Raw genomic sequence first — 15,820 nt, 5'->3', positions numbered from 1 at the left:
TGAAAGGGTTAAAGCATTTTCTATAAGCTTCTTGTGCTTGTGTTTTGCATGAAAAACAGCTGTTTGCTGACCAATTTTGTCTGTAATTGTTTAAAAGTATCATTTTAGCATTATTTTCAAATCTTTTATTCTCTTCTGCTAATATTATGGTGAAATTTCAAAACTATTTCCTATGTATATGTCATGGTAAAGTACTCATTTTCATAATTACATGCTTATACATGCATAGTTGTTTACTCTGTAAATTCCCAAATAAACATTCACTATGCCAGTGGAAACCTAATTAGATGACTGCAGAAGTTAATTTTCTTAGCTTGCATTTCATTTTCAGCCTTCTGTAATATCTGAGTCAGGACTTGTTATCCCTAAACACTTTCAGTGAGAGCAAATCAATCTATTGGCCGTGTGCAAAGAATACCACGGTCCGATCTACATACATATAGAAATTTTTATTTCAGAATTAAATATTCCTCCCAAATTTCTCAGAGTAAACAGTTGAACTTTTTTTCATTGATGTTAGAACTTTTGAATCACAAGTTAGAAAAATTACCTTCAGCACGTGGAAATATGGAAAATTTTCAACCCATTCATGTGGAAAAAAATGTAGCTGAAGCAGCAGCTTTGATTTATTTTAATCCACCATTCCCTCTACAAACTCAAAGGGTACGTGTGCTAATTATGTTTCATTAATGGGAAGTAAAGAAATACATATGTTTAGACAGAATCACAGTATGTTTAGCTTAGATAATCCCTCCCCAAATGACGAGTCCCCCCAAAAGGAATCAATGTGAGAAACATCCACTCCTGCTTGTGACGAAATCCAATTGCCAATTAATCTGTATAACTTTTTGTTTAGATAGAATGGAGAGTTGGGGATTAAATACGAGGCGTGAGTCTCGTCTTGCGGCTGAGCTTAAAGCCACCGAGTGCGTCCACCGGGTTGCGGATGGTGGGTCGACCTTTAGATATTGAGGTTAGCTGCGAGATAAGCGAGTTCTCTCGTCGAATAAGCAGTCATGGACAAAAAGCGGCGGTATTCTGAGGGGGTATTGGGCTACCCTTGGGTAAGGTAGACCATTTAAAAGATACCAAAACCTGTGAAGATACCGTAACTTGGCGACTGGGGGCCGCCAACAATTATGCCTCTCATCACCCGGGGGAGAGGGCAGCAGCTCTTCTTCACATGTGCGAAGGTGGAGACCATACTGGTCGGCACAGCGACACACATTCCACTACGGGCGTGGTAACATTTACTTTAACGGCTGTAGTACTGCGATGTGGAAGGCAAGGGGAAACCATCACATTATCATCCCGAGGAGTCACAGCTACTCAACTCAATTTATATAATGACATGATGGAATTCTCTCGGGTAAAATATTCCGGAGGTAAACTAGTCCCCCATTCGGATCTCCGGGCGGGGACTACTCGAGAGGGTACATCGGTCAAACGAGATAGAATGTTACGGATAGGAACATGGAACGTCAGATCACTTCGTACCTGCGGTAAGCTAGAGAACTTGAAGGTGGAGATGCGAAGAATGAACCTCGATGTATTAGGCATCAGCGAAATGAAGTGGCCCCAGGAAGGAGACTTTTGGAGTGGAAGCTACAGAAGGATACACACGAGATTGCTAAATGGTAATGCTGGAGTAGGCATAATTCTTAGAAAGAGCGCCGGGATGCATGTTAAAAGCTACCTGCAGTTTAATGAAAGGATAGTTATGGTGAAGATAGATACTAAACCCGTAGCTACTGTAGTGGTACAGGTTTACATACCTACGTCAGATTATGAAGACGAAGAAGTAGATGTCTACCAAGATATAGCGGAAGTTATCAAGCAGGTAAGAGGGGAAGAAAATCTTATTATTTTAGGTGACTGGAACGCCATCGTTGGCGAAGGTCAAGACGGAATAATAACTGGGAAATATGGGTTGGGTAACCGAAATGAAAGAGGAGAAAGGCTACTTGAATTCTGCACGGAGCACAGGCTAGTGGTTGCCAACACTTTATTCAAAAAGCCCCTGCGAAGAAGATACTCGTGGAAGATGCCAGGAGACCGTAGAAGATTCCAAATCGACTACATGCTAGTGAAACAAAGATTCAGGAACCAGGTGAAGGACTGCAAAAGTTATCCAGGGGCAGATATCGATAGTGACCATAATTTAGTTATGATGAAATGCCACCTTAAATTTAAAAAGTTGAAGAAAGCCGTGAAAAACATATGGCAGGTTGAAAAATTGAGGGAGGTTCAGCATCAACTGGCTTTTAAAGAGGTTGTAGAAAACAAAATAGGGGAGGATACGACCAACAAACCAATGGAAGAGAGTTGGAAAACTAATAGAAGTGGTCTGCAGGCGGCAGCAGAGGAAGTTCTTGGTAAAAGAAGAGTCGTTATGAAAAAACCATGGATCACGCAGGAAGTATTAGATCTCATTGAAGAAAGAAGAAAATACAAGGCTGCGAAAACAGAGGAAGGACAGAATCGTTACAAGAGAATAAGGAACGAAATATGTCGTAAAGCGCGGAAGGCTAGAGAAACGTGGATGAAAAGCATTTGCGAAGACGTGCAAAACAATCTTAAACATGGAAAAGTAGAGGCCGCTTATAGGATAGTGAGGAACCACTTTAAGGAAAGGGGCGTAAGATGTAATACCCTTAGGGACAAAAACGGAGAACTATTGATTGAAAACGAAGAAAAAGGGAAGAGATGGAAGGAATATCTGGAAGATTTGTACAAAGGAAGTCGCCTCAGAACGAATGCTATCGAAAACGAGAGGGAAGTGGATGCCGATGACATGGGAGCCCCAATTTTAAGATCGGAATTTGATGCGGCTGTAAGAGACCTCAGGATAAATAAAGCGTCTGGCATTGATGACATTCCTGCAGAGCTAATTAAAAATTCAGGAGAGAAGACGTTGAACCAGCTACACAAAATCATTAGTGAAATGTATACGACAGGTGAGATACCAAAGGATTTCGAGAGGATCATTATAATCCCTATTCCTAAGAAGAAAAGAGCGGAGAAGTGCGAAGATTTTAGGACCATAAGCCTTACTACACATGCGTCAAAGGTACTTACAAGGATCATCTAAAGAAGAATAGAACGAAAAGCAGAAGAGTACTTGGATGAGGACCAATTTGGATTCAGAAAAAACAAAGGCACAAGGGAAGCAATATTGGCCCGAAGACTGCTCATACAGAAGAGAATGGAAAAGAACGAGCCAACATTCGTTGCGTTTGTGGACTTAGATAAAGCATTTGAAAACATGGATTGGAGCACAATGCTTGGAATCCTAAAGGAAATTGGGGTTCTTTATAATGACAGAAGAATCATCCACAGCTTATACAAAAACCAAGTAGCCGTGATAAAATCAGGGCCCAGCTGTGAAGAAGCAAGAATTAGGAAAGGAGTGCGACAAGGCTGTACATTGTCACCCGTAATTTTCAACGTTCACATTGAGAAAGCCATTAATGAAATCAAAGAAAAGGCATTGGGAGTGAATATCCATGGAGAAAAAATTAGCATGCTAAGATTTGCCGATGACATAGCCGTTATAGCAGAAACAGAGAAGGATTTGAAAAATATTCTGGTTAATATGGGTAGGGTAATGAGTAAATATCAACTGAAAATAAGCACGAAGAAAACCAAGATCTTAGTATACAGCAGAAGAGAAGAAGTCAATACCAACATTAAAATAGGGAGGCAAAAACTGATTGAGGTGGATGAATTCTGTTATTTGGGAAGCAAGATAACAAGTGACGGGAGAAGCAAGAAAGAAATTATCAGCAGAATAGCCCAGGCGAAGAGAGCATTCCACCAAAAGAGAGACCTGCTTACAGCAGGAAACTTAAATATGAAAGTAAAGAAACACTTTATAAGAACCTACATCTGGAGTATGCTCCTATACGGAAGTGAGGCATGGACAATGACCGCAGCGGAGAAAGCAAGGATAGAGGCCTTTGAAATGTGGTGCTACAGAAGAATGATGAAAATCAAATGGATCGACCGAGTTAGTAACGAGGAAGTCATAAGAAGGGTCGGAGAGAAGAGAAGCCTCATGAAAACCTTAATAAGAAGACGGAACAACCTTATAGGCCACATCCTGAGACATGATGGCCCGATGAAGACAATCGTCGAAGGACAAGTGGAAGGCAAGAATGGAAAAGGAAGACCTCGAACAAAATATATGGAACAAGTAAAGAGAGATGTGAAAGAGAAGAAATACGTAGATGTGAAAAGATTAGCTGATAGGAGAACTGAATGGAGAGCTGCGTCAAACCAATCCTAGGATTGTTGTCAATAGTGATGATGATGAGTCTCGTGCTGGAAATATCGCTTCTAAACAAACACAATGGAATAAAGGAGAAGAAATGTCGGCTGTCGGAGGGGGAGGACGATTGGAGATTATTCACAACAGTCATATTTTTGTTTCTTCTCTGTCTTCAAGTTTCCATGCATCTACTCCATGGCTCTTTTATTTTGCCTTAACGATCGTGAATGCAGATTCAAGTCAAAATGGCTAGAGTGATTCTCTCACCCTCCTCTCCCAGCCCATTTACTCTTCCTCTGTCCGCCTGCTTCCCCTCCACCAAATCCAAATGAAATGTTTTGAGAAAGATAGTTCACTGGAAAAATATCCAAAATGCTTTGAAACCAGTTGTGAAGTGGAACTTAAACATTTAAGGAAAATTTTCAGCAACTTTCAATGTATCACTATGCTAGAATTCTACCAGATTAAGCCAGAAGCAACTCTCTCTGCGCTAACTTTCATATTCACTCAAATCACAACTTAATTATTCAAATAATGGAAATCCAGCCAAACAGGCTTAATAGGTTACAGATACTTAAATCCAAGATACAACCCCTCACAGCTGACGTATGATTTCTGAAACTTTGCCAGAACCAAAATACCCATCCCAGGTCAATTCATTAACTTATTCAAATAATAACTTTTTAGGTTGTAGCATCACAGGTTATAATTTTTGACTCAACTTAAAAATCAAACAAAAATATACTAAATTAAACCACTCTTGCTTGCTTTCAATCTTCACTTTAAAATAATCAAACACCTTGAGTCTTTAGGTAACAGCAGCTTCACATGGAATGGAATATGCTCACCAATTTGCTGAGCAAAAAATTGAAAATTAATGAAAGCCAATTAGTGGCTCGAATCAACTATTCCTTTACTCATTGTCTTAGTAATGTTTACTTTGGTACTCAGTGGAGAATAGAAGGCACAAAATCAGGGAAAGTATATGTGCTGTGCTATTATACGCAATGCCTCACATTCACCAAGAGTTTATTCGCTTGAATTATGGTTTGACATGGATCCATGCACTCATGGAGGCCAACGCCCTGACACGATTGAATGGGGCTGCCTCTCATTTTTTATACCGTAGGTAGAGTGCCACTGCAGTCAGTCATCATTTCCAATCATGATAACATGTATTCCCATAAAAAACTGATACATTATCTATCTGTATGGCAAAAGGTCATAAAATCATATGAGAAATGAAATCAGTAACAAAAACCTTTTATTTTATTATCTTCTAATTTCAATCACATGACATCACAACAGGGTGCATGAGAACAGGATTTGCCACTAACAAATCCTCCCTCCCGCTTAAAATATAAACATGTACATGAAATGAGTTTTTGTATGATTAAAAAATTTTGAATAACCACGCTACAAAAACTGCTTTAATATCAAGGACTAATGAGATCGATAGGTATGGACTTCAGTTTGCCCGTCATTGCCCTAAAATCTTGCCACCACCTTGCAATTAGCTACATACAGTACTCTTTCCCAATAACTCTATTTAGGCCAATAACAATCTTATATATATATTACAGTTATACTTTTTTTGGGAGTACACCAAAGGGCAGTTAAAAGTTACTAAAATGTGTAAATTTTTTCAATCACTGAGAATTGGTCCTATAAAAAACTCTTCAATGGTATCAATTAGTGATGGGTCGGCTCTGACTTTGGTTCCTGGCGTTGCTTCTTGGTTCCCCTTCTCAATTAAGTTATTCATTATCAGTGCTTTATGAAAACTGCCTGGAATAACACATCAAGTTTTCTCATAACTGACGTGATCCAAATTATCCCTTTATCCACAGTAAGCACGGATTGAATACAAGGAAAGACTTCAAATTGGGTTTTGTGCAAATTTTGATATCGTTTGAGAATGGAACCGACCCATCCCTATTGCATACATATTTTGCAATACTTCAAGTCAAACCTCCAAGTTTTAGAACATAGTAGGAAACCGTGGCTGCTTGCATTTTTACTCTCAATCTTATGCTAACTACGTATGCAGTGGTTACCAATTACAGGAATGCTGTTGATATGTCTCAATCTGTTGAGAAGGAAATGGCCACAGGGTAGTGATGAAATGCAATGCTGTGTGGCATGACCATGCAATGCAATCATAATCGTAAACGCAACGCCATTAACTTGATCCACACAGAAGAGTGGACTGTTCAATTGCCAGCAAAAGCATGTGCGCAAGACGTGCCCACCCAAAACACATCTTGGCCATTGAGAGGCATTCAGATGCCAAACGCAGGTCTAACAAAACGCAAGGCACTTGCATTGCAGGGAGGAGCAAGGCTTGCGGCCCTCTTCTCTAAATGCTCCGCACAAGGTTGGTGATAGGAGGACAGCTTAGGTCATTTGCATCATGAGGGGAGATCGGTGTCAGCCTGCTCTTAATGCCAAGGGTCAACGTCCCATCTGACGGACTGAGAGTTGTGCTTAAAGAGTTCTACAAAGGGAAGTCTTTGAAAAACTCCATCACTGCTAGGGATGCACTCTCAAAGCCAATCACTTTGGGAGAACATCAGATGAACAACAAACACATTGGATCACTTGCAGAAATGGAGCAAATGGTGTGGCGTTGTACCTGGAACGAGTATTTGTCCAACAGTCCATTTCTCCTATGTCCACCAATATATTGGGCAAATTGTTTTTTATACTGCACATGTCTGGAAATTCATTTCCTGCTCATCTATTCTAATGACTGCGAGTTATGTATTTATGAGCTGGTGCCACCACTATGGGTTAGCAAGAGAAGTTGTCTCCCCTCTGATGACATGGATCATTCCTCTGCCAAATTCCAACGATGGAAATTCAAACACATTGCCCCCTCTTCCATATTCTCTCGGGGCTGGCAAGGCACACATAATTACACTTCTTCTTGCATTAGGAAGTCAAAGACAATGTGATTGCTTAAATTTCCCTCTTCGGAAATAGGCCTATAAGTGACATGCCATCAGAAAGGAAACCCGATTTTTTTAAAGACCGATAGTGACAGCCATTTTCTAATATAAATACTTACTTCACCCGTAGAATTGTTGTTTAGAATTTCCATAAAAAATTCATCTTCACCCAATTGATCAGCCATATCAGGGTTTTTAGTACGAAACTAGGAAGCTCAGAAATAACTACGCAATGATTTAAATCCTCTTAACTAATTAAATAAACTTCTTAAATCATGGGGAAGAAATCCTTCACGTGAATGCAATTGCTGTCATTATAATCACAAGGCAAGTGAGAGTCATAGGTAGAATGGTGGGGATCTGAGTTGTCTCTTGGGTTAGCCTTCTCTTCTGACACAATGAAAGCCCTTCCCACACTTTATTCTTCATTTCTACCCACCCATGCTTGAGCACGTTACGCCATTTTCGAGGTTCATTTTGGCCCACAAATACATGCAAGCACCAATTACCTTAAAAATGGTATCATGGTAAACCTGGGTTAGTGGAAATGAAGAAGTGTGGAAATAGGCAAGTGCTTCCACTATATCAAAGATGTCCACCAGTAAACTGTATCTTTTATCGTAAGCTTCACCACTGGTTCCACCCAGAATCGTAATGGCACAAGCCCTCTCGGACACCACTCACAAATAATTGTCGACATAGTAAGGTTCATGATGTAGTCACATCCCCGGACCGGATGATTCGTCCATTGATTCTGTCCACAGGATGGGGGAAAGTGAGGCCAAAATCAAGTGATGAGTGGATGTCAAGGATAATGGCTTCCCTGCATTTGCTTTACAAGGTTCTATCACTGACATTTTGGCCAACAACTATTGAATGGGGGCAGACTCCCGTTTGACGTTAAATCTAACTGAAAAATTCCATGCATTTTGGTGCTTATCACACGGAACTAGTGATCCAACAGAAGTCACAAGAGTGAAACAAAACACTGGAGGTCCAGGCAAAAGGCCGACGACAAGCAGCAGAGAAGTGGTGATGCACTCATTAACTCATCGACCTTGCTGCAAAAGAGAAAAGGATGCTCCTATCCCGCATAGAATTGCTTGAAGCGATAGATAGAATAGTAGAAAAATACAGGATTGTCTTTACTTTCCAAAGACCACCACAGTCGACAATAATATAGAAATAAGTGACGGAGGCTGTAGCTGATGCCAATAGCATTAATGCCATGATCTGTTTGAGGGAAACACACAAGAAAAAAGGCACAAAAATTCCAGCTATGTATTTCTCCTCCTTGCTGCCCATTCATCAACATACTAATGGCCACGCCGCCAATGTAAAGCACAATAATAATGAGATGAAAAAGCGAGGCTTCCACCCAACTGAAAAATCTCCTCCAGCATTGACCCAGAAACTGAAAAATACTGCACAAACTATACAGTCAAACCTCTTCATAATAAACTTCTAGGGAATAGGAAAACATACTGAACCTGACAGCATGCGTAAAATGGTGTTTCTTATACATATGTTGTCAGGTTCTAATATTTCAAAATTCACTCATCAGATGTTATACATAGCTCAAATTAAGGTGAAAAACTTGATCTCTGAAGTAAATGCATACATTTTAATTTGATGCCATCAGGGTCCTCTTTGCTCCAGCATCATGTTTTGCATTGTTGCAATGGCGTGTAAAGTTCCCCTTCCAAAAATTGTCCAAGTGTAATCTTAAGGCCTCTCTGCATGGCCTGGAGTCGATACATAAATGCGTGAACGATTTTGGTGGATCAGAACAGAACACGAATGAATTTATGAATCAAATTTAAGTTCTATTCACTGCTCGCACCATTTGGTTGGTTTCATGGAGCATTTTTGCATTCTTTCATGCTTTTCAACATCATATCCTACAGATTAATGTACTACTTACCCAGGCCTTTCGAAACTTTTTTTAAGTACATATGTACTTACTTACATACATACATTGAAAATCAAAGCAATGAATAAGATATTCTTTCATTTCTCACTCATAAGCAATTTGCAGCAAACACTGGTGGGGCACAAGGCAAAATTAGGAATGTCAGTAACCAAATATGTATGTATTGCCATATGAGGGGGGAAAAATCTTGCCTTAGCCAAACATTTTTTGCACAAAAATTATGGTTGTAGAGAGGTTTGCCATATGGAGACTGAAAATGTATATAATTAATTGTAGTAAATTGAGGGAGATCATATTTTTTGTTGTACACAGAGGTTTGTTATAAAGAGGTTTGACTTTAAAGTAGGTACTTGAGAATCTGAGAATAGGATTTATCGCCCCAAAAATATCCCACTTAAGTCTATTCCATTAGGGTTAAAGAACGGAAGCAGACGGTCATTAGATAATAATCCCTAGACCTTGACCTCTGATTGTTCCACCATTCGTACAGTTAAAGGCAATGCAATGGCATACAACTGGGAAAAATCAGCTGTCATCAAATCAAACACCATCCAAATGGATCAACAGCACTGGTCATGACGAGAGTAGGTTTGAAAAACATCCAAATACACGTGTGAAATCACCATGCTATTTAAAAAAAATAATAATGATTGACAGAGTCATTGAAGGAGGCCCAGTCACAAAATGGAAGGTCACAAACTGAAGTAGAAGAGGACATGAGTACTGGGGACGAATAAATATGAATGCGGAGGGGAAGGCAGGTGAAGTTTTAAATGAATTACAATAGCAAAGCCTCAACACCAAGTGGTCTACCATACGTAATTATCATATGTTGTGGACAATATGCATGTGAGGAGAGAACCAATTGAGAGGATTCGGTCGTCGACAGAAGGGAAAACATGAGTTGTGGTGAAAAATAGATCTTCCAGTCATTCAGCCAATCTCTCATACTTTAAAAAAAATCAAGTTCTGGCCCACTTTTCATGAGTTGATGACATCATTAGAGATGCAGCTCATTCACTCGTTACACCAGGAGAACTTGATCACAAAGGGAAGGGCTTGCTCAACATAATAGCTTATATTACAATGGATAAAAAGAGTCCTGGGGAATCAGTGAACAGCTCAGCAGGAGTTCATCAATTTACATATCTGTGAAAGAGTTGAAGCCGTCAAGTTTTTTTAGTGCACAGCTCACGACGCTCAAGGCGACATATTGAAAAACGAAAAAATATGAGCCTCTTTATTTTTGAAAATCTATCACAATCGAAAACAAAAAGTGGATGATGATGGATTTCAGCATTTCAAGTTCACTTAAAATTTGGAAACTCAAATCAACTGCTCACTACAAAGAAACATTATGACTCACGACAAATAGAAAAATAAAACTGATTGGGTTTATCAAGACACGGAGTAGGTGAATGGTCTTCTCCATTAACAATATATATGCACTGAGTTAATATCATAAAGGTAAAGATTAAGTAACAACCCTGCTACAACAAAATAATTTCAATGGCACACCTCATTGCAGATGAAATTAATTATCTTCTCCTAATTCTTCCAAACAGAATAATATGACTAGATCAGAGAGAGTTTTTGTCGAGGAAATGTGTTCAATGAGATTACCTAAAATAGGGCATTTCCTCCATCATTAGAATGATTGAACAACGCAGCAGAAGGTGCATTGAATGTATTTCGTGGCAAAATAGGTAACCACCAATGTGGCTCTCCAATGCAAATTTTTATTTCACCAGCCCCAGAAATTGTTCAAACGTAATTGGAGAATATCAAGAAGCCACTTGTCTATCACCAGCAGACACATTATTAATGAGAGGCATTGCATAACCCAGCTGCCGTTGAAAATGGTGGATCGCCGAAACAACGACCTTAATCCACCCGTGATAATGTTTTTGAAGATCTCAAACAACACAGAAACCAATTTTTGGCCACCTTAGTCAGACAGCCAATGTTCCCATTTCCTGGCTGACACGAGAAAATATTCAGCAATCTAATGAGAGAATTTCATCTAACAGCTTGGCTTATGCTTTGACATTGAACTTAGGTTTCTAGTTCGAGTCCAACTTGTGATGAAATTCTTTTCTGGCAGAAATTCATGGGACTTCGATTGCTATACAGGTGGCATGTTTCTGGCAAATCGCATCATGCAATGCAATCCAAAAACAGGATGATGAAGAAACAAACTCAAGAAACAGTGAACAATGGGTAACATGTTACTTCAGCCTATATATTTAACAGAGGCAGGCCGTTAAAAAAAAGATATATACATATATGTATATAAACAATAGACACCCAAATTCTTCAATATACCTAAATAAAATATCATAAACTACAGATAAATATCATACTTGATAAAATAAATAGGAATAGTATCACTTTTTGACAGAGACTGCTAATCGGATAGAGCTGTTATTCCTCAGAAATTGGAATTCCTTGACATGTGGAGGCAATGAGTAGTAAACACCCACGATAACAAATGACTAGGTATTATAAGATGCATATTTAAGTGCCCAATGGGAGAGTCGGAGGAGCTTGTATGCTTGTTCTCCTCCATGCGCAAACCATGCCCTCCTCTCTGCGCACAGTGCCGTCCAATTCTTGCGTCCAACTCTCTACCGTTGCTGCTGGAGACCTGCCCTCTGCGCATCCGCACTGCCGTCCGGCTGCTGCTGTGGGCGCAGTGGTGGTCTGCGCAGGGGCAGCGAGTGCGGTGGATGGGGTGGGGGTGCTGGGGGTGGTGCCGTGGCTGCTGCATCCGGGTGTCCTGGCGGCCGGATGCCTCTAGGGGGCAGTGCGGGACGCGGTGGGGGCGCTGCTGCGGCTGATGGCAATGGTGGAGGCTGCTGCTGCTGTGGCACTGGCCCCCCTCCATGAGCCACAAAGTCTTCAAACTGCAAACGGCAAGAGGGCACAGGCGTGCTCTTACACACGAGCAATACCCCTTTCAGAGCGACAAAATCATTCATGCGAAACGTTTTCTCTCCAGCTCCAAGCCAGATTAAATTACCAAGGGGAACATGAAAAAATGAAAACAGAAAGGCATAGTGGTCCCAATCGATAGGCGACAAGTTGAATATTTAGTTATTTTTCTGAAAGCAACTCCAGAAATATCAGGTGTGCATATGGGTGCCCTTGCATCGCAACTCTATTCAGAACAGTAAGCCAAACAGCTTTGAAAATTACAGCTTTCAGGAATTTCTCCACATAGTCTTTCCTAAAAGCAACTACAGTTTCTTAGCATTAAAATTACTCACTCTCTGATTATTTTTGAGAAGAACTAAATATTTTCTCATCAATAAAAGCTGCTATGATGTGAAAAAAGTACACTTGCGATTGTATGTATTTTCTTGTAAAACTTTGTAATTTTGTAATGTGATGAAGGCTTGTTAGTCTATGAGTAAAATGTAACTTTCTATGTCTTTGTATTTGCCTGTTCTATTTCCCATTTTCTATTCTTGACAGTACCACACCTGTGATGGCAAACGGCAAAATAAAAAATATTATTAGATAATTAGAGAAGGCATAACCAAATCATCTGTTGAGATCAAACAGCTGAAAGTGACTGGTGTAGACTATGCCTTCTTTTTTGTCTCCGTAAACAGATATCAACTTATCAATTCTGAATTTTGGCAAAAGGACGTGTATTTTGGGAACTTTTTCCCCAGACTTTGATAAAAAACTGATGGGATAGCACAGCATTGAAAGGCTCTTCACATTAAATTACATTCAATGTGCATCCAATAAGATGCTTAATTTAACAGTTTTCGTGAATAATGATAACCCAGACATCATCTGCTGCAGTGAACACTGGCTTTCAGCCAATGAAGTGAACTTTTTCCATCTGCCTGGCTATGTTGTTGCTAAAAAATGGTACCCTCTTAATCGTTGAGTCTCTCAAATTACTCATAATACACCTCTGTGAAATTCCCCTTTGATAGGTTGAATGAATGACAGGTTTTTGAATCCTGCATTACTAAAAATGAAGTTGATGAGAGGGAAGTTCATTTATCAACCATCTATTGCTCTCCTTCCAGCAATTTTAGTTTCTGGACAAACTGTGAAAACTTCTTGAACAAATTGATGACGATGTTGAGAATCCTTCTCTCATCATAACTGGAGACTCTAATCATAATTTTCTCCAAGATTCTAGGAAAGAAAACAGAAATTGCCACATATTCTTTCTTCTTTCAATGCTGCATATCTCAAATAATGTGCCAACAGGAATTAGTCATACATTAATTAACTGTCATTAATTACATGCATATGAATTTTGACTTAATGTCTGCGGAGGTCTTGGGTCTCGCAAGAAATTTGCAACTTATCAAGGTTTATGAAAGACATGGATCTGTACTTCAATGATAAAGTGGACTCTACTAATAGACTTGAGTATGCTGTCCAGAAAAAGAATTACAGATACATACATATATCCTTCAGAATGCTATGAAGACATACAATAACCAAAGGATTAATAATGCTGCAAACAAACCTAAAAAAATTTAGAAATTTTTTAAAGAATTGAATCATCACAAAAGTATTAGGTGGGACTTTTAACTCTTGAATCCCCTGGATAAAATTATTCTCAATAATATCTTTCAAATAGTTTCCACTCTTTAATGATGTTTTTCTGTTACTTCAATAACCCAAAACAAATCAACATATGTATTAGATATCCCTGAACAATAATCCCTTTCCTTATTTCTGTACATTGACAAAACTTATATATACAGGGAAGTGTACCGTATCCAGTTAGTAGAAAAAAGACGGATAACCTTAAAGAGCATGTGTTTGTTTGACCACTCAAAAGACCCTGAAGTAATACTAGTGAACAAGAGCGAAGACACAACAATTTTGGCAAAGAGTCTGAATCGGTCCTTCGTGTCCATGAGAAGTTTTAATTTTGAAAAGGGGATTCAAAAACTTTGAGAAATGATAGAGGCTTAACAAGATGGAGTGACGGGTGGATCTTTCAACGTGGCACTGGACTCACTCAAAATGTTGACCCTTCAAAATACACTGCTACGGAATGGCTGGAGCAGTTTGATGTCTACACCGATTTCTTTGATGCGGTAGATGACTAAAAGAGAGTTTAATTGCTCACATCATTTGCGGGTGAGGCTAAGATAGTGTTGCATCAGGCACAAATTGCGGGCAAAACTCAAGCACAAGATAAAAAAATTTCATCACTGTCTCGTTGAAGAATAATTATTCGCCTGCCACACTTAAGAGGACGTATCACAGATACTTATTTAGCCACGTTCAAGCCCCGGATGAGACAGTGGAACCAAGTCTGCTAATGCATTGACAAGTTAAGGAAGTTATTGAGGGCATGCATATGAACGACTAGAGACTGTGTCGGTAGCTCTGCGTTGGTTGATCTGTGTTAGCTGATGCCTTTTGCCGTGGAGGGCCAAATGATTTGTTGAAGCCAAAGCAGGACAAGCAAGAGGACTTGGCTTTGATTGCGGAGGCCGTGTGTTTGGTGTGTTGATCAAGAGCATGGAAGAGGCGTAGGAGCAGGGAACGACAACTACAATACGTAAAGTGTACAAGCCCGGAGGTAGCGATGATTGAGGCCATGGTTTTCAGTCATCATTTTGAGACTGCAAAGGAGGTGCTGCCATTTTTCAGAAAATGGGACGCTCAAGTGTGAGAGGATCTAGCCGTGGGCCAACAAGTCATCGTAAGGGCGGAGGAGGAGCTGGAAGCTGAGCCGGGAACAGCCCTAGGTTATGCTACAGCTGTTTTTGCCCGAATCATCTGTCCAGAGACAGTGAGCATCAGAATGCACAGTGTTATGAGTGATGGCAGGTAGGGCATGTCAGAAATGCATGTAATAATAATGCAAAACTTGTGGAAAGGGAGGAAAACGAAATTGTAACTAACTTGTATGACAGAGTTTATGCCTCAAAGAAAGTTCACATATGTAAAAGTGTGGACAGTGTAACTGAATATAGTAAAATGTTTAAGGGCGCTAAGGACTTGGACTCAGGAGATGATGAAATGGAGGAAGAAGCAAGATTTTTGAGTCGAGAGACTGAAGAAATAGATGAGGTTGAAGGTTAGGGATGTGATTAGGGATTATAGTGGTCATGTTGAAGTAGAATAAAGTGAAGAGGGTGAGATTATGTGTATTCAGAGTTCAAATAAAAAGCCAGTCTCACTGGAAATGAGCAGAGTGTTGTGATGGAGCAAGATACAGGAAATGGGCACCCATTGACATCAGTGAAGATGTGGAATTGAATGTTCAGAGGCAAAATATCAAAACGCCGTGTTAAGGATGCTTTGTTGAGTAAGCATGCGTGAATGCTGCAGGAGAAGAGTCTGTGAGAGAAAATGGAAAGGTGCATAGTGTTGTGTGATTGTGCTGAGGACCTATTTTGAACAAGCAGAAAGTTTTGGGACCTTATCTTTAATTCCTGGAATTAAGTGGGAATACTCATTATTTTGGCAAAATAACAGAACTAAATCAATGGTAGTTTGTTCTACCATTTTATCTCTCCTCAGATCTGGTATGGCTTCGATGACTTTCACTTTAAGAAGTTCCATAGCTTCCCGAATGGCTTATTCATTTACATTCACTACTTGGCTACTTTTGTCCTACTCCACGAAGTTGGAACTCCTAATGGTAGCAGTTTTTTTTTGTTAATTGAC

At 39.7% G+C, this 15,820-nt stretch overlaps 1 protein-coding gene across 1 annotated transcript in view; it reads right to left on the bottom strand.

Moving 5' to 3' along the window:
• Positions 1-11,781: 11,781 nt before the first annotated feature.
• Positions 11,782-15,820, bottom strand: part of LOC124156658 (dystrobrevin beta) — a 102,075-nt gene continuing 98,036 nt past the window's right edge. The window contains exon 16 of the mRNA XM_046531318.1: positions 11,782-12,060. Within this exon, the coding sequence (XP_046387274.1) occupies positions 11,782-12,060 (279 nt within the window). The remainder of the gene's footprint in view (positions 12,061-15,820) is intronic.

This window comes from Ischnura elegans, chromosome 3, assembly GCF_921293095.1.
Source record: "Ischnura elegans chromosome 3, ioIscEleg1.1, whole genome shotgun sequence".
NCBI classification, from domain to species: Eukaryota; Metazoa; Arthropoda; class Insecta; order Odonata; family Coenagrionidae; genus Ischnura; species Ischnura elegans.
This window is presented reverse-complemented; position numbering and strand designations above follow the sequence as displayed.